Source organism: Silurus aristotelis (genome assembly GCF_946808225.1).
Source record: "Silurus aristotelis genome assembly, chromosome: 18".
NCBI lineage: Eukaryota > Metazoa > Chordata > Actinopteri > Siluriformes > Siluridae > Silurus > Silurus aristotelis.
In genome coordinates, this window is record NC_139591.1 from 8491558 (window position 1) to 8510776 (window position 19219).

General features: G+C 40.4%; 2 protein-coding genes across 6 annotated transcripts in view; one reads left to right on the forward strand and one right to left on the reverse strand.

Annotated features, from left to right (window-relative positions):
- LOC310740706 (nectin-4) overlaps positions 1-3699 on the reverse strand; it is a 30151-nt gene extending 26452 nt beyond the window's left edge. For 3 of the 5 annotated variants that reach the window (XM_083567671.1, XM_083567675.1, XM_083567672.1), the window contains exon 1: positions 3573-3699. In XM_083567671.1, coding sequence (XP_083423797.1) covers positions 3573-3672 — 100 coding nt within the window. In that variant the 5' untranslated portion in view covers positions 3673-3699. The remainder of the gene's footprint in view (positions 1-3572) is intronic. The other 2 variants (XM_083567674.1, XM_083567670.1) reach the window with 1 other exon arrangement.
- The window catches only part of mpzl1l (myelin protein zero-like 1 like), a 186027-nt gene extending 167534 nt beyond the window's left edge, over positions 1-18493 (forward strand). Inside the window, exon 7 of the mRNA XM_083569188.1 lies at positions 18483-18493. The gene's annotated coding sequence lies outside the window, so the exon portion shown is untranslated. The remainder of the gene's footprint in view (positions 1-18482) is intronic.
- The last annotated feature ends 726 nt before the right edge of the window (positions 18494-19219 follow it).

Genomic DNA, 19219 nt, shown 5'->3' on the forward strand with positions numbered 1-19219 from the left:
GATGATGTGTACTCCTCCAAGTTGATGGAATCGCCGTTGGTTGCAGCCTCTCTAAACATGTCCCAGTCAGTGCACTCAAAACAGTCCTGAAGAGCAGAAGTAGCTCCTTCTGGCCAGGTTTTCACCTGTTTCAGAAATGGTTTACCTATCAACCTGTCCATCACCACTGCAAAAAGAAAAGGGCTCAGAGCCGATCCTTGATGCAATCCAACCTTCACCTTGAACCAGTCTGTCTTTCCTACTGCAAACATCACCGCTGTTACACTGTCCTTATACATTGTTCACCACAATCACATACTTCTCTGCCTGGCTTTTTCATACAATACCACAACTCCTCTCTTGGCACCCTGTCAACGCTTCTCTAAATCCACACACACAATGCAACTCCTTCTAACCTTCTTTATACTTCTTTATCAACATTCTCTAAGCAAATATTGCATACATAGTGCTCTTCCTTGGCATTAAACCATACTGTTACTGCAGGTATGCAAAGCTCCCTTATTCTCAAAAATCTGTACCAGCACACTCCTTCTCCATACCTCAGGCATCCGCTCACCTTTCAGAATCTTGTTTAAAACTCCACTGCCATCTTTCCTAAACACCTCCATGCTTCTACTTGTATGACATCTGGACCAACTGACTTTCCATTCTTCATTCTCTTAACAGCTCCTCTCACTTCCTGCTTCTAATCTTATGCACTTCCTGCACATCCAACCTTCTCTCTCTCTCTCTCTCTCTCTCTCTCTCTCTCTCTCTCTCTCTCTCTCTCTCTCTCTCTCTCTCTCTCTCTCTCTCTCTCTCTCTCTCTCATTTCCCTTATTTATCAGCTGCTCAAAATACTCCCTTCATCTTCTCAACACACAACCCTTTCTTGTCAGCACATTTCTATCTCCATCCTTTATTGCTTTAACTTGCGGCACATCCTTTCCAGCTCCGTCCCTCTGCCTGGCTAATTGGTACAAATACTTTTCTCCTTCCTTATTGTCCAAATTCACATACAGCTCCTCATTTGTCTTTTCTGCAGCGGCACCCACCACACCACCATCAACAAAACTGAGTAAATGTGTAAGAGTGAGGGGACAACATTATACAAATATCCCAGTTCACCAAACACTCTATATCCATGATCCCTCCAGATGTGCTCCTTTACCTAAGAAAAATCTACTGATAAAAGACTTTACTATCTCCTGCCAACACCTCACAGTCTCCTTACTCCATTCTCTTTCAGGTTGCATCTCCTGCATATAATACAGTCTTCTGTTGTGCACCTTCCTCTGCTCTTATACATCACCCTGTGCTCCTCATTTTTAAAATATGTATTTACACCTGTTATTTCCATCCTTTTTTGTTAAATCTACAACCATCTGCCTTTCCACATTCCTCTCCTTAAAGCCACACCTACCCATTAACTCCTCATTCCCTCCGTTCCCTTCACCAACATGCCCACTATAGACATGCAATCCAGAACTTTTCCTTCTTCTCCATCTCACAACTCACTTGTGGAGCATAAGCACTGATATTTATCGTCACACCTTTAACTTCCAGCTTCACGTCCATCACCCTATCAGAAACTATGTTCACCTCCACTAGACTCTTACTGCACTCTTCCTTCAGAATCACCCCTACACCATTTCTCTTTCCATTCACACAATGATAGAACAGTTAAAACCCATTTTCAATGCTTCTGGCCTTACTCCCTTTCAACTTGGTCTCCTGAACACACAACATATCTACCTTTCTCCTCTCCATCATATCAGCTACCTCTCTCCCTTTACCAGTCATAGTACCAGCATTTAAAGTACCAACCCTAACCTCTACTCTCCTACACGTCTCTGTTCCCTGTCACCTCTGTAGACGTCTTCCTCCTCTCCTTCATCTCCTTTGGCTCCTTCGGCCAACAGTAGCCCAATTTCCACCGGTACCCTGTTGGCTAATGATATCTGTGGCGGTCATTGGTAACCCGGGCCTTGACCGATCCGGTATGAAATTCTTAATCGTGACCCGCATATTAGATTTTCCATATGTTTTACGCTGGATGCCCTTCCTAATGCAACCCTCCCCATTTATCCTGGCTTAGGACCGGCACTAAGAGTGCACTGGATTGTGCATCCCTAATGGCTGGGTTTTCTGGAAAAATCACTAAATGACTGTATTTTTTTTTTAATAAACTTAACTTTACTTGTGTAATTAATTTGTAAAAGGGTTGATGTCTCTTGTTTTATGTCTTTTTTTTTTACTTTTAGATGTGTGACATTATTCCAACATTTGTGACTCCAGTTCAGGAAAATTACTTAAATACAGTATTTCAAGTAGAGTTCCGAGTCAGAAGACTGCAAATTGATGACTGTTCCATGCAATGATATTAATGTTCATTTGAAAATGTGAAAGTAATGTTTAAATGTTGCAATGTTTAAAATGTTTTACTATATGTTTCTCTTTAGATTTGGTTCCTTGTTGATCCCTGTTATATGTTGGCACACAGGTTTTAAACAATTGCCACACACACACACACACACACACACACGCTGTGTAAAATGTAAATAAAAATAGTATGCAATGATTTTCAAATTTCATAAACATATATTTTAACAATAGACCATAGAAAACACTGAAAGTTTATGGAAAACATATTTTTGAAATTGATGGCTGAATCATATCTCAAAAAGTTTGGGACACAGCCATTTTTACCACTGTGTAGCATCCCCCTCTTCTTTTAACAATGTCCTTTATACATCTGATAACTGAGCAGACCAATTCCTAAAATTTTGAAAGAAATGTTCTCATGCATGTCTGATACAGAATTCTAGATTATCAACAGTCCTGGCACTTTTTTTGCCATATTTTTTGTTCCATAATGTGCCAAATGTTTTCAGTTGGTAAAAAGTCTCGACTCTTCCACTATGAAGCCATGCTGTTGAATTAGATGCAGTATGCAGTTTAGCATCACCTCTCTGGAATATGCAAGGGCTTCCTGGAAAAAGATATATGAATGGAATAAAATGTTGCTTTTACACATATTTTAGCATTGAGGGTGCATTTCCAGATGTTCACATAAAAATCTTTTCACCCAAAAGATGAAACAAAAAATATATCGTTTTCCATACTTAGTAAAGGAAAGTAAAATATGCAGATTTTGAAAGTGCCAAGACCGGAACTCAAAATAGGATCACTGGTGTGAGAGTCAAGCTTTCAGTAAAAGAGCCACCAGGCGAGCAGCCTGAGTGAGGCTGGCAGTGAATCCTAAGAACAGAGAGATTAAAATTAACAAACAATTGCTAACTAGGATTGGCTTTAATGTGAAAGAATGGGTGGACTCTCGTGGATCTGGGTTGCTTGAATTTATATACAGATGATCTTCTCGATAACGAACAGGTCTAGGTAGCAAGGTAAGAGATTGTTAAAGATAGTTAAGAGTAAAATGTTTTAAGTAGCATGCCATACAATCTGCAATGGATGACATTTGTGTGCAAGCCTACAATGATGATCTGCAAGGGAGCAGGACGCAACTAAGAATAAAAGACTGAAGACAGACTGACAGACATGCAATTGGCATTACAGAAGGCTTTACATACCTGAAAGACAAACTGGGGTCCACGGTCCATGACAGTGTCCAAAAGAATTCCAAAAGACACTAACACAATGTTCAATGAAAGCAAAACAAAATGAATCCATCAGGAACCAAAATTACAACTCTAAAAACACAGAAAGAAGCATTTAACAAAAGCTGAGCAAAAGCCCTGAACCAAAAACAGTGATTAGAAAAACTGTCAAAAAAATAAATAAATGCAACAATAGTTTTAGAATAGAATATTAAATAATCCGGCAAAATATAAACAGTTTATATCTTTTGAATCGACCTGAGTCTATCGCAGGGAGAATAAAAGTGAAAGGTATGAGCAAAGATACAGCAAAAAACCTTAAAAGCAATACCTTCTCTGTGACTGAAAAGGCAGGGGATTAGGGCTGCCAACACAGCTGACACGATTTTACGAAGAGTCAACAGGCGTCAGGAAAGGCAATGAAACAGTGAGAGACAAGCCAAAAAGGGAACTATTTATTCACAGTGGAAACAAGGTGGAAGCATTTAGAGCTGACCCAAAATCCTCTTGTGGCGAGAACAGAAAACAAATGTGGCGCAGTACCTGGAAAATCTCCTGGATCCTGACATGCAAAGGACTGACCAGAATTTCAGGAAAATCACAACAATTGTCCCCACTTGGGAACATGCGAACACACAGAACTGGGGACAAATAATCGGTTAGGAGGACCAATACCTCTAGAGTCCAGTTGAGAACATTAAGCCTCAATCTTTCAGGAAACAGCCCCTGCTATTCTGGAGCAAGGAAAGTGCCTGGTTTTGAGGTCTTCTCCTTGGGGGTTAAACAACCTGGAGAGGGCACTAGGCTTAATGTTCTTAGACCCTGGTTGGTATATGATTGTAATGTGTAATGTGGTCTTACATTTATCTCCAGCCCTTATATAGACCAGTGAATGTGAAGTTCATTAGTGGAAATGTTTTTCTTTTTTTTTTTTTTTTTTTTTTTTTTTTTAATTGATGACACCTGTAGTCAATACATGATTGAAAAGTGTTGTCCTTCTTAGCCACAAAGAGAAACCTGATGCCCAAAGAGGAGGGCTATATTATGCTGCAGTAAGGGAATTGCTGATCTCTTTCTTCATGGCCCCCATCAATCAAACAAACAGTGCTGTGGAAAGAGCTTGTTCTTTGCTGAATAACTAACTTCGATTGTGATACTTACATGGACCAGTACACATGTCAGGAGATTGTGGGTCTACAGAGGCCCCGGTGGGAGGATTATCTGGTTTACCACTAGCCATCAAACCAATGTATTTGCAAGCCCTCTCTTTTGGCCAGGGTGGACAGGTCTGTCCTCCCAGTCTTCAAGGCTCTTCCAACCCTATCCTGGTTGGCAGGCCTATTACTACAAGGACAGGGTTTGGAAGGGGCTTGAAAACTGAGAGAACTGTTGACAATTTAATTGGCCAGGGAAAACCCTCCCTGCATTGCTCCCACATGTGCTTATCCAACCTGAGTTCTTTGTCACTCTAACGAAAACCCAAACCCTAACCCTGGCAGAGAGAAAGTAGTTTATTGGTAATATCATATTATTGGACCGGGTGAAACTTCACTACTTATTTACATCCTAACTTGCCAAACTAACACTTGCCTCTAATCCTAGTGTGCCTCAACAGAAAACCTCTATGGGGTTTTTTGTAAAGGCGTGCCCAAACTATCTGTCCACATAGTGCTTTCAAAAATGGTAGTAACAGCAGGTTTAACTACAGACAGGGGATTGCTTTGAAAGCAGAGCAAAATTTCAGGTTTCTGCTTATCTCCCTACCTCTCCCCTTTCCTTCCTCAATGATGACGCTTTAATCCTGGAAGCCTTACCTCTTTGGTGACGTCTGCTTATGCTAGGGGTGTGGCAGATCCCCCATAATGCCCCAATGATAACAACCGACACCTGCATTCAAGGAAAGGCAAAATGACAGGGAGACAATGCAGAAAGAGAAGCAAAACTATACAAACATGTACGTGCTTTTGCAGTACGTAACAGCGGGGCTGAGGGGTGTGTGTGTGTGTGTGTGTGTGTGGGGGGGGGGGAGTTAAGCCACAAGATGCGAGAGAAGAGATGAAATATGCAGACCTGGTAAACACTGAGACCAGGGATTGAACTTAGGTCACTGAAGGGAAAGTTGAGCACTCAATAAAAAAACTACCAGGTAAGTGTGGGATCAGGCTGAGCGAGGCAGAGTATTAGTATGCGGGTGATCCTGGTGGTAAATCTGAAAGAGATTACCGACTATTAAGCGCACCCAAATATAAGCCGCACCTGCTGAATTTGACAAAGATTTTTATTTTGAACATAAATAAGCCGCACCTGTTTATAAGCCTACGTTGAAACTAATGAACTTTACATAGGCTTTTACGAAAGACAGTGTCTGTTACACGGTTTGTATCTAAACAGTAGCCTACCAAGAAAGTCATTGTTCACTGTCTTCCTCCTTCCTTTCACAACAATTTCTCTCGGGAGTTTTTCTTTTGGCATCGTCGTGCGTTTAAAAATCACCATCGGTGAAGCTTTTCTCCCGATGCCGTGCAGCTCAGAACACAGGTGAAGTTTTCATGCCCGGTTGTTTTCAGCGTGACGAAGGATTCACTTTTCCTGTTGACAGTCCGAGTGAGAGGCAGGTCAAACGTCAGAGAAACCTCATCCATATTTATGATGTGCTGCGGCCCGATTCAGTGGGAGCGTGCTAGATTTAATATAAAGAATTTCATTGGTTCACCTCAACCCGTTCGGCAATTTCATTGGTCTAATGTTACGGGGCTCAGTTTTTTAGCTTGAAGCTTTTGAAACCGGGAAAAACCCGGAAAAAATAAATAAATAAATAAATAAAATTATTAGTACAAACAAATAATGAGAAAAAACAGACAATACATCAGACATGAGCGATACCACATTAAAAACTAGAACAGTATAGGAGTGAGTGGCTGAAAGTCCAGATATATTATTTGCTGTTGCCTGATATGGAAATAAGCTGCAAGTGAGATGCTGATTAAGGTATGCATGCAAACATGGGAGGCGAGTCTCGGGTCAGGTGATTGATTTGGCCATTGCTGAGCATTGCACTTTTTTTTTTTTGCCTAATTTGGTTTCAAAGTGTGCTTTGGGTCATTGCCAATTGGTAAAGGGGGGTTTTATATTATTTGACTTGATCAGCACAGATTATAAAGCTCTTAACACTTAAGAAGTCATCTTGCTCAATGAGTTCTTTTTGTATCCATGAATGCCTACAACATGCGGTATGCTTCAGATCATGACCAGTACTTTCCTTATGTTTTTCCTACCATCATACTTGTAGCTAAACTTTGTCTCGTTTATAAGTAGGTAAACATATAGTGTGTACTTCACAATAAGTAGAATTACTGAGATAGAGTACTAATATACTGTGGCTGTATGTGTCAGGCTGCAGACGCGGAAGCCGATATAGTCCGATCATTGTCCTTTTATTTCAACAACCGTACAACACAAAAACACTCATAAGCCGTTGAAAACAACAAACAAAGACATCCGCTCGATACGCGTTGTCCGCTATGAGTTCGAATGTCCCAAGCATAATCCATAAAGCCTTCGGCAATGAGTAATCCAAGTCGGAAGTGGAATTCGCATATACAGCCGGCGGTCGAGCAGCCACGCGATTGTCCAGCTTGACAATATAACGACCGACAGCCTGTGACTCAAGAACGTGAGTTTATGTAGTCTGATCTTTCATGAGCCACAGCTGTCGGTAATCTTGGGAAGCAGCGTGACTGCTATCGAGGGGGGCGTGGCAGGGTGAATCCCTGACAGCTACAGACGGGGGCGTGGCAGGGTGAATCCCTGACAGCTACAGAGGGGGGCGTGGCAGGGTGAATCCCTGACAGTATGACTGTGTGTAGAAGTTGACCAATATCAGTTTTTTCTTTAGCTTATGCCAAAATAGGGGAAACCGATGGCCGATATATGATGCTTATTTTGTTTGGCAGATTTTCTTTTTTTTTTGTTTCCCCCTTCATCTCATTAAAGCTAACAGTTAATTAATAAGAAGTAATACAGAAAATTGCTTAAATTAAACATTTATTAAAAAACAAATCTCTAAATAGTACACTTGTTACCAGGTTTTGGTATGCCTATGCCTACCTGCAGCCTAAACTACAGCTGGTTGTAGGCTCATGTAGGATTATTTATCATATAATTTATCATATAATGAACAGACTGCACACTCTAAATTTAACAATATGTACACAATGTTCGATAAGTTTAATTTGATCAGGTCATGGTGACCAGAATGAATTGTTCTTGACATGAGGGAATGTTCAGAAGGAAAAAACATAGGACAACTCAGAAAAAATCCCCAGCTGAATCTTCACTGACCTGACCAGTAAGATTGTCACATACAGGTGAGGTGGGCCTGTAATCATGACCACCTACACTAATACATGAATCAACACTGGCACTAGAACAGGATACATCACTGTCATTATCCATATCCAGTAATGGTTGGTATCAGGAAGACATATGTCATAGGCAGAAGCATCAGAACCAGCCAGTATGATGGCCACATTCGTGGGTCAGGTGAAGGCATAGAAGACAGCAAGAGTATCAAGAAACCATGCATATTCAGCAGCCAAATGCGTTAGCAGAAACTGGCGATACCATCTTTTGCCACCAATATTCAGAGCATCTCTGACATGTCATGAGTATGCACTTTTTCTCATCCACATGTATTGAAGTCTTTTTTGATAAAGATTTTTTTTTGAGTCATCATTGGTACCAGAAGACCCAGCTTTTGTTGTGGCAACTTTCTGCTCAATCGCTAACAATACATTTTCAATACTTTATATCATATAGATTACTGCCACCTGCTGGTATGAGAGAGTTATGTTCTTTCACACAAGTGCAGAACATCTTCAGGTTATGTATGTAACCATGGTTCCCTGAGGGAATAAGAGGCTGCATCAGTAACGATTTAGGGAACGCTTCTGTGTTGTCCAAGCTCTGAATCACATGTGTAATCAGTCCAATGGCTTCTAAAAAGGAAAGGAAGTGCTGCAGGGATGCAGGCAGTGTGGCATGGAGATGCAGCTTCTCATTCCCTCTGGGAACCATATGTCCACATATGTCCTTTGATAGGTCGAAGGACAGGGGGGCCAGGAGTAGCACTAAGATCAAGACTATAAAACCTTAAAAAGGTCAGTGGGGTGGACTAGCCCTCATCATTGCAGATGTTTTTGAGGGAGACTCCAGAGGACAAAGCTTTAGAGGTTGCCGCACTTCAAGTCGAGTGAGCTCTGACCCTGAAAGAATCGGGAAGACCAGAGGACTCATAAGAGGATGAAATATCATCCACAATCCATCTGCTAAGCATCTGCTTGTTTGCAGGGAGACCTCTCCTCGAAGGGCCATAGCAGACGCACATCTGCTCCGACTTCCTCCACAGTTCCGTTCCGTAGACTCTACCACTGGACACAATTGGTGAAGCTTCTCCTGGTCTGTGGCCTGAAAAGGAGGAGGGAAGAATTCCTGGAGCATAACAGGTTGTGGGACGGCTGAGGGTACCTTGGAAACATACCCTTACTGTATTTAGGTTAGAGGAAGGCACTGGCCATGCCTGGAGTGAATTCCAGGAAAGAAGGGGCCACAGAGAGAGCCTGAAGATTTAACTTCCTGAAGCCCTTCTCCAAACTCTCTGCTAGGTCTACCTTTAAGCCCCATGTCCTCGAACGCCACTTCGCCTCAGCCACGCAGAGCAGGAGCACCCTCCTCTAAGAGTTCTTTTCGCAGAAGTAAAGCATTCGCATTGACATTTGAGTGCATCTGTGCAGTCAGCTCCCTCGAGAACCACCCGAGCATGCTCTGCTCCCAAAAAAAGCGACACATCGGCTGTGCGTATCTCCCACCAACATATAGCAGGGGCAAAAATAAACACATGGCCGAAAAGAGTGCTTTCTCTTACCAGTCGCTTTGATTTTTTTTCTTTCTTCAGACATGCACACACCGAGTGTTTTCTAAACAAACATAAGCTAGTGCTGGTTTCACTCCATGTGCTCTTATAGCTTCCTGATGCTGGTGATGCCTCGCTTTCCAATGGACTGATTGCACAGGTGATTCAGAGCGTGGACAACCTGAAAGCGTTTCCAAAGCGTTGTTGACACAGCTCGAGCTCAAGGAATGTAAATGCATGGTTTGGTGTGTCAGATGCACCTGCCTTATAATTGGCCTAATTTGCAGCACAATCAGCCAATGCTGATAAATATATATATATATTTTTTTAAGATCGGGCCGATCAATTGGCTAGACAGACAGCATCGGATGGTGGTCCGTAGGATGGTTTTGGAGTTGAAGAAGAAGAGGAAGTGTGTGAAGACTGAAAGAAGAATAAGATGGTGGAAACCGAAGGAGGAAGACTGTAGTTTGAGATTCAGAAAAGAGGTTAGACATTGGCTCGGTGGTGGTGAAGAGGTGCTGGATGATTGGGTAACTACTGCAGAAGTGATAAGGGAGACAGCTAGAAAGGTACTTGGTGTAACATCTGAAAATAGAAAGGAAGACAAAGAGACGTGGTAGTGGAATGAGGAAGTGCAGAGGAGCATAAGGAGAAAAAGGTTGGTAAAACAGAATTGGGATCAACAGAGTAATGTAAAAAGTAGGCAGGAGTACAAGGAGATGCAGCCGCAGGTGAAGAGGAATGTGTGGAAAGCCAAGGAAAAGGCATATGAGGAGCTGTATGAGAAGTTGGACACTAAGGAGGGAGAAAAGGATTTGTACCGATTGGCCAGGCAGAGGGACCGAGCTGGGAAGGATGTGCTGCAAGTTAGAGCAATAAAGGATGGAGATGGAAATGTGTTGACTAGTGAGGAAAGTGTGTTGAGAAGATGGAGGGAGTATTTTGAGCAGCTGATGAATGAGGAAAATCAGAGAGAGAGAAGGTTCGATGGTGTGGCGATGGTGAAGCAGCAAGTGAATAGGATTAGTAAGGAGGAAGTGAGAGCAGAGATTAAGAGGATGAAGATTTTAAAGTCAGTTGTACCAGATGACATATCCGGTAGAAGCATTGAGATGTTTAAAACAGGTGGCAGTGGAGTTTTTAACAAAATAGTTTAACAGGATTTTGGAAGGTGAGAGGATGCCTGAGAAATGGAGATGGGGTGTGCTGGTATCGATCTTTAAGAACAAGGGAGATGTGCAGACCTGCAGTAACTACAGGGGAATTAAGTTGATCGGTCACACCATGAAGTTATGGGAAAGAGTAGTGGAAGCCAGGCTAACAGAAGAGGTGACCATCTGTGAGCAACAGTATGGTTTTATGCCAAGGAAGATAATCACAGACACATTATTTGCTTTGAGAATGTTGATGGAGAAGTAAAGAGAACGTCAGAAGGAGTTGCATTGTGTGTTTGTGGATTTAGTGAAAGCATATGACAGAGTGCCAAGAGAGGAATTGTAGTACTGTATGAGAAAGTCAGGTGTGTCAGAGAAGTATGTGAGGATGGTGCAGGACATGTATGATGGGAGTGTGACAGCAGTAAAGTGTGCAGTAGGAACGACAAACTGGTTCAAGATGGAGGTTGGACTGACGAGGTCAGAAAGGAGTCTCCATGGACTATGATGTTTGCGGATGATATTGTTATTTGTGGTAAGTTATTTGTGGAGAGTAGGGAGCAGGTTGAGAAGAGCCTGGAGAGGTGGAGATATGCGCTGGAGAGAAGGGGAATGAAAGTCAGTAGGAGTAAGACAGAGTACAGGTGTGTGAATGAGAGGGGGGCAGTGGAGTGTGTGCGTTTGCAAGGAAAAGAGATAGAGAAGGTGGAAGAGTTTAGGTACCTGGTGTGAACAGTGCAAAGTAATGGAGAGTGTGTTAGAGAAGTGAAAAAAAGAGTGCAGGCAGGGTGGAGTGGGTGAAGAAGAGTGGCAGGAGTGATTTTTTATAGAAGAGTGTCTGCAAGAGTGAAAGGGAAAGTTTATAGGACTGTGGTGAGACCTGCAATGTTGTATGGTTTATCTCTGAATAACTCTTCATGACTCTCTGCTCTCCCCTTCAGCCACTGCTCGTAACCTTGGGGTAACTATGGGCAATCAACTGTCCTTCTTCTCACATGTCTCTAATGTTGCTCGTTCCTGTTGATTTTTTCTCTACAACATTCGAAGGATTCAACCATTTCTGTTCACACATGCTGCCCAGGTGCTTGTTCAGTCTCTTGTCACTCTTGTCAGACTGGACTACTGCAACTCTCTGCTGGCAGGTCTTTCTCTGAACACTATTCATCCACTGCAAATGATCCAAAACGCAGCTGCACGACTTGTGTTCAATCTGCCCAAGATCTCCCACACCGCTCCACTGCTGATCTCCCTTCACTGGCTTCCAGTAGCTGCACGAATCAGATTCAAAACACTGATTCTTGCCTACAAGGCCAAAAATAGACCAGCACTATCTTAACACAGAGACCTCATCACACCTCGCACTGCACCACGCTGTCTAAGATCCTCCAGCACTGCTTGACTGGTACCACCTTCTCTCAGAATGAGAGGTAAGTATACTTTAAGGCTCTGCTTTGTTCTTGCTCCGAGGTGGTGGAATGAACTTCCCCTAAATGTCCGTACAGCGAGGCCCCCTGCTATCTTCAAGCAACGGTTGAAGACCTACCTCTTCCTGAAACACTTAAATTAGCACTTTCCATGTTTGCTTTGTAGAATTCAAGAGTTATATTTATATTACGTTTGTAATCTAGCATACCATTGTAGATTTATTCATTGCTAGAGACTCAAAGCACTTTTGTAAGGGTGTCAGCTAAATGCCGCAAATGTAAATTATGTATATGTTTAGAGACAGGGGCATTGAGTAAAAGACAGTAGGTGGAGCTGGAAGTAGCAGAGCTAAAGATGTTGAGGTTTTCGTTGGGAGTGACAAGGATGGACAGGATTAGAAATTTGTTTATTAGAGGGACAGCGCATGTAGGACGTTTTGTAGACAAGGTGAGGGAGGCGAGATTGAGATGGTTTGGACATGCAGAGGAGGGACATGGGGTATATTGGTAGGAGAATACTGAGAATGGAGCCACAAGAAAGGAGGAAAAGAGGAAGGCCAAGGAGGCGGTTTATGGATGTAGTGAGGGAAGACATGCAGGTAGTTGGGTTGAAAGAGGCAGATGTAGAGGACAGGGGGGTATGGAGATGGCTGATCCGCTGTGGCGACCCCTAATAGGAGCAGCCAGAAGAAGAAGAAGAAGAGGAAGCATTTATCATAAAGATATGACTGTTGCAGCATGATTTTTTTCTCTTTTGAATTTTAGGCATCTAAACTTTTCCACTAATGTTTACACAAATACTGAACTTATCTGGCCTGATTTTTTATTATCTACTCTTTGCAAACACAGTTTCTTCTAAAATGCTGTTAATAAATGTTTACTATGCAAAAAGGTTATAGTCTGAAATTGTTCTCTGATGAAATACAATTATTTGCCACTTTTCAACCAGTTCATTACAACAATGTATTTCTAATCACACTGAAATCTCAATGGTAACGGCAATGAATAAGATGTCCAGATAAAATAATAATAATAATAATAATAATAATAATAATAATAATAATAATAATAATAATAATAATATTTATGCTTGCAACAAATACTTACTGCACCAGATATGAATACAATTATTTTTTTTTCTTTTGAGCTATTCATAAAATATCCATAAAAGAGGTACAAGGAGGAAAGTGTGTGCTGGATTTTATACCTATCCATTTGTCTCACAGAAATATCCATTATATTTGTGATACAAATTACAATTACAATCATTATTTTTACTATTGTTACAATACAACTACAATTTCAACTACTACTACTACTATGAACAAAAATATTACAACATTGGGCAGACACCCTTATCCTGAGCAATTTACTTTTAAGATAATTATTTACTCAGATATTTATTGCCTTAATTCAAACCTTCCGTCTTGTAGAAGAATATATATTTTGTAATATCTTTGATTTTATTTTGCACACACACACACACACACACACACACACACGGTAAGCAAGTGCAAAGCTAAAGGACATGTTTAGTCCCTGTTTGAGGGTAATGACATATAGTCGATATCTGGTCTCAGGGGTCTGTGTGTCTTGTTACAGCCTTTTTAAATAGTCCAGCACTAAAAGGCATTTTAAAGGCAATGACCTCTTAAACAGTTGACAGCACTGCCCAGAGGGCTGCTCCACACACTTTATTACATCTGTTACTGATGACTGCACACACACACACACACACACACACACACACACACACACACACACACACACACACACACACACACGGATGCAAAATGTACATACCTAATTTGTTCAAATGAAAACCATCAACAGGTTTCTTAATCAATTTATTAAAAACATTTTAAGGGGATTTTTTATCAAAAGAGCTACTAGAGCATTGTGTAGTAGTTGAATAAATGTAGGAAAACAAGGTTAAAATAAGTTACTTTATGAGTCGCATAATGAATGCATTTACACTGTTATACCTGTAAATATGTCTATAAAGTACAGGTGGATAAATGTTATTTATATAGTATTTATATAGTATTTTTTGGTTTGGTTTGAGAGTGGATTGTCATGCCAGTCAGGTGTCATAAAACCATAGCACACAATTACTATTAGCAATGCTGTTTTATTTATAAAGACCTGAGATGTTGTACAAACAGTCATAAAGTAAAATGATAATAGAAAATGAAATTTCTATTATCAAAACCAGCGGGGTGATGTCACGACCGGAAAGCTAAAAAAGGCACATGGTGTGAAGCCGGCATCGGCTTCCGTTTGTTTATGAAGCGCTCTGTGTGTATTTCATGTTGAATTGTTTGTCTATTGTTTGTCCAAAAAAATAAATGTAACCCTACTGGGCGTGACTTAGGTGAGCGTGGCTTAGGCATGGCTGTGGCTTCTGGAGAGATTTTAAGATGGCGCCTGGTCAATACGTGGTGTGAGCACCACCATTTGAAACCAGTCTACTGCCCGGTTGTTTCAGCGCTGGAATTCCTCCAATGACAATTTCCCAAAGGGTTGGTTCCGTCCTCCCTAAAAGTCTACATGTCCGCCATTTCGGTGTATCATGCCGTGGCAGGGCAAACTCTGGTCAGAGACCCTCTATTGAAGTTTTTTCTCCGTGGCACCCGGAGGCTGAGGCCCCAGGTGTGACCCAGAGTGCCTCGATGAGACCTGGCCCTTGTGATGGAGGCTCTGTCTGAACCCTCCTTTAAGCACTTCACAGTTATGACTGTGTTCTTATTGGCCATTTGGGAGATGTACATGCCCTTCTTTCTGGAGTTTACCCCAGCTATAGCCAGTGCTTTTTTGTACCTGACCTTTGACCGGTTTTATAACAGTGACCTCAGTGTCACTCCTGGCCCCTTCAACCTAGCTGTGCCTATACACACTGATCAGGGACTGGTCAGTCTAGTGTGATCGGACACTCGTTCCCAAAGCGTTGCGACGCAACTCGAGTTCCTGAAAGGGAACTAGGTTACGTATGTAACCCTAGTTCTTTCAGAGAATGAGACGCTTAGTCTCTATGCCACACTGCCATCTCTTTGACAGAAGCTGGCACTGGCTTCACTCCATGTGCGTTGTAAAAAATTCCTGATCGTGCCGCGCTTCCAATTTGACTGATTACACACATTATTTCAGAGTGCAGACAACGCGGTCGCGTTCCTAAAGCATTGCGATGCATTGTCTCCTTCACTTAGGGAACTAGGGTTGAATACGTAACCTAGAGACAATCTGTATGATCTAAAGAAGCTAGTTTGTGAATAAACTGAAATAACTGGTAATTGTTGATCATAAAGCAAATTAACACCATTCTGTAATTGTGGGTAAACATGTGAAGAAGGGTACAGCATTTTGGAAAAAAAAATTTTATCCACACATGAAACATAAAATTTATGAACCTTACACATAAACATTAAATTGACTAAAAGTTGATTACAAATAAAAGTTTTGTAGCTGAAATAGTTAGTTCAATAAAGTTAATTTAAATATATGTTGATAGATTTTATCTCAAGTTAATGATGACAAAAAATTATAATGACAAAAAAGAGGCCACTGCATCAGTACATTTTTCAAGTGGGTAAATCAGTAGCAGTAAAGAGCTGTTTCACATCTCTCTATATTCACATTCCTTTTCTCTTATAATGAATTACTCCATCCCTCTCTGTCTATGTGACACATGCATTCCTCATTCTTTTGATCTGTGCCGGATTCGTATTGTGCAATTCTTTATGTCATTTATAAGTTATCCACCCCCCTCCTCAAGAAAACCCAAAACCATTACCACCACCGACAAAAAACATTGCTTATATTTTGAGGTAATTTGAGGTCGTAGTCATTTAAGAAAAGTTTCAAGTGTAATTTTATTCATAATTAAATTATGACTGCATTCTCTGGAAAGTGAATTGACCCATAAGAGCGTTACTGAAGTTTTTAAAATTCCACTTTTGCTGCATACAATACAATTTTATTTTTAAATTATTCAACTGCTGCACTTCTGGCACTGCTCAGAAAACACACAATTGTCCTGCAAGAGCTATGTTTCTGACAGAAAATAATTTAGCTTATATTCACAAGGGACTGAAATAATAACCTGTTGAAATGTTGTGTATCTGAATCAGTACGCTTTAAATTAAGTTATGACGGCACTCATAGTTGCTAGAGTAACTACAACCATACTTTAAGAAAAAGAGTTTTATTTATTTATTCAGATTTCCATCAGCTATGAAAATACTGAGAATAATAGGCAGTGTTCATTGCCTCGAAAAATTATATATTTTGATACTAAACAGCAAAGAACAAGCACTAACTGTAAAGTGTGCATTTTTTATCATAAATGTAATTCAATTTATAATATAATATAATATAATATAATATAATATAATATAATATAATATAATATAATATAATATAATATAATATAATATAATTATTTTATACATATCCCTCAAACATTGGATTTGCATACCCTACTGTATCGTCTTGTTTCAACATCTATGCTTTGGGTTAGCAGTACTGTGTCAGATGTTACATTTATTTAAACACTGATTTCGATCCATCAGGTTGTTGGAGGCTTTGCCAGAATTATATAAACAGCCTTTGGGGCAGTGTCCCTTAGTAAATAGGAAAAAATTCTACAAACTTTGTGCTATTTATATTATTTGCTAAGGATGATGAGCATTTGGAAGATAAATTTTTTGGAGTATAATTGTGAAAAGGATCAATATATCATTGTCAAAAACTGAACAGTGTCTAAATCTGGTTCATATATTATATATTACTTTTTATAAAATAAAGTTTGCATAATTTGTCCAGCTTTTAGTTGCTTTTATGGCAGCTATTCCTTCGTAAGCGGAGGCGCACCTGTAGCTGATGGGTCTAAAGTCTCAGTATCCAATAAAAAGGAGAGAGACAAGAACCTTAGGGAAGAGAGACTCCAGAAAGAGCTGTCAGCTTCCATATGCCTGTTATGGCAGCGTCCATGTTTGGTTAAGGTTATACGTCGCTCTGGACAAGGTGCTAAATGCCACAAATGTAAATGTAAATGTTTATTATATATAGGAAAAATGGCGCATTGTTCCTCTTTCATGCTTCTGCACACCAAATCTGGAACTACTGATCATCAAATGTCGCCCCTTCTATCTACCTCGGGAATTCAGCTCGGTCATATTCAGTGGCGTTTATATTCCACCTCGAGTGGACATGGACACTGCAATATGGGACAATATGGGACATGAGACATGAGACACTAACGTTAAACCAAACACCGGTGGCCGCTCTGTAGGACATTATAGATGAAGCAGACTGGGACATGTTCAGGGGCAGCTCTGATGATGTCAACATGTTTACAGAAGCGGTTGTAGGATTCATCGGGAAACCAGCGGATGATATAGTACAGAAAACCACCATCAGAACAATTCCCAACCAGAAGCCGTGGGTGGATAAAACTATACGCGATGCTCTGAGATACCGCTCTGCTGCCTACAACGCAGGGCTCGCCATCATTGGACGGGGCTGTTTGTTGGATGAACAAATCAAATAATTGTAACATTGGTTCTATTACCGTTAATTTTAAGATTTAACCTAAATATTTATAATTAATCATAACCTGTTATAATTACTTATAGATATTTCCCTTTTTGTGAGCTAAATTCACTACAACATTTCAGCACCATAATTCCCTCCACGCTCAACTCTAAGTTGGAGGTCCTGAGACTCAGCCCACCCCTGTGTCAATGGATCTCCAACTTCTTGACACACAGACCACAAGCCGTACAGGTGGACAAACACACCTCAACCACCCTCACCTTCAGCACTTAAGCTACTTAGAGTTGTGTTCTGAGCCCCCTGCTGTACACTCTGCAGAACTACAGCTAACAAACAAACAGTGAAAATTATGTAAATTGTAGGAGCAGGTCAGTAACCCAATTCACCAACCAGAGGTTCACCAATATTCAAAAAACTGTGCCTATAAATTGTGTAATAATTTAAAATGAATGTTCCTCAACATAAAATTATGGATGAGTATATAATCATCTATAATACATAATATCATAAAAGGAATCTAGAGAAATCTCTGTGTGCAAGGGTAAAAATCTATCCTGGATGTCTGTGATCTTTGGGCCCTCAGGCCACACTGCAAAAACACCTCCAGAAGTCATTGTCTGTGAACAAAGTTTGCTGTGCTATCCACAAATGCATTTGAAAGCATATTTCAGCAACTGCATATTGCATTTATTAATACTTTATTGCTTCATAGTAGAAGTTGAAAACTTTAAGTGCATCATGAAAGAAAAAAAACAGCAAAGAAGACCCAGTATGGTTGTGCAGCTAAAATCCTAAATTAAAATACAATTAATAATTGCTTTATTTTTTACTTCAAATGTTAAATTCCCCAATTCCGATGGTTTAAGAGAAATTTACCTGAAGCTGCTTGATTCTATTCATTGCACTGCTGTCAAATGATTGGCTGATTGAATGTGTTCAGAATAATGTGCTTGGTGAGTGTGCATGCACACCTTATGTATTAGAATGAAAAGTCATCTGTTCAGGGCCATGGGGTAACATAATACAGTACAGTAAAGTACAAATATATGAGTGAGATGCAGAACAATAAATATACGTAACAGTTTACATGGGGGTCGTTGTGAGATTGAGTGGCTTATATACAGTAACACAGGTTATCAAGAATAAAAAAAAAAGGAATGTGTGTGTCAGATGATTTGGAGAAAGATTTTCTCTTCTGGCTGGGAGGCTGTTGTTTAGATGACTATTGCATTAAAATAGAAATGCACCCGAAATAACCTTCACCTGAAATATATTTGATATGACACGGTACAGTAACAAACTTTTGATCCAACATTTTGGAGCTGTTTTCATTTACATGTGCTGTAATTAAGTACAGTTGTATTTTCTTTGTTGGTTAACCTTTGGGCTTTTGTATTATGTGTCAGTAAATTCAATCAAACAACTAATGCACACACAAAACCAGACTCATGCAACAGAATCAGGTTTATTGACTAAGTGTGTTGACACACAAGGAATTTGGTTTCAATAGTTGGTGACCCTTAAAAGTACAGACATAAATAACAACACTATACATTTAGCTTATAGACAAGACTA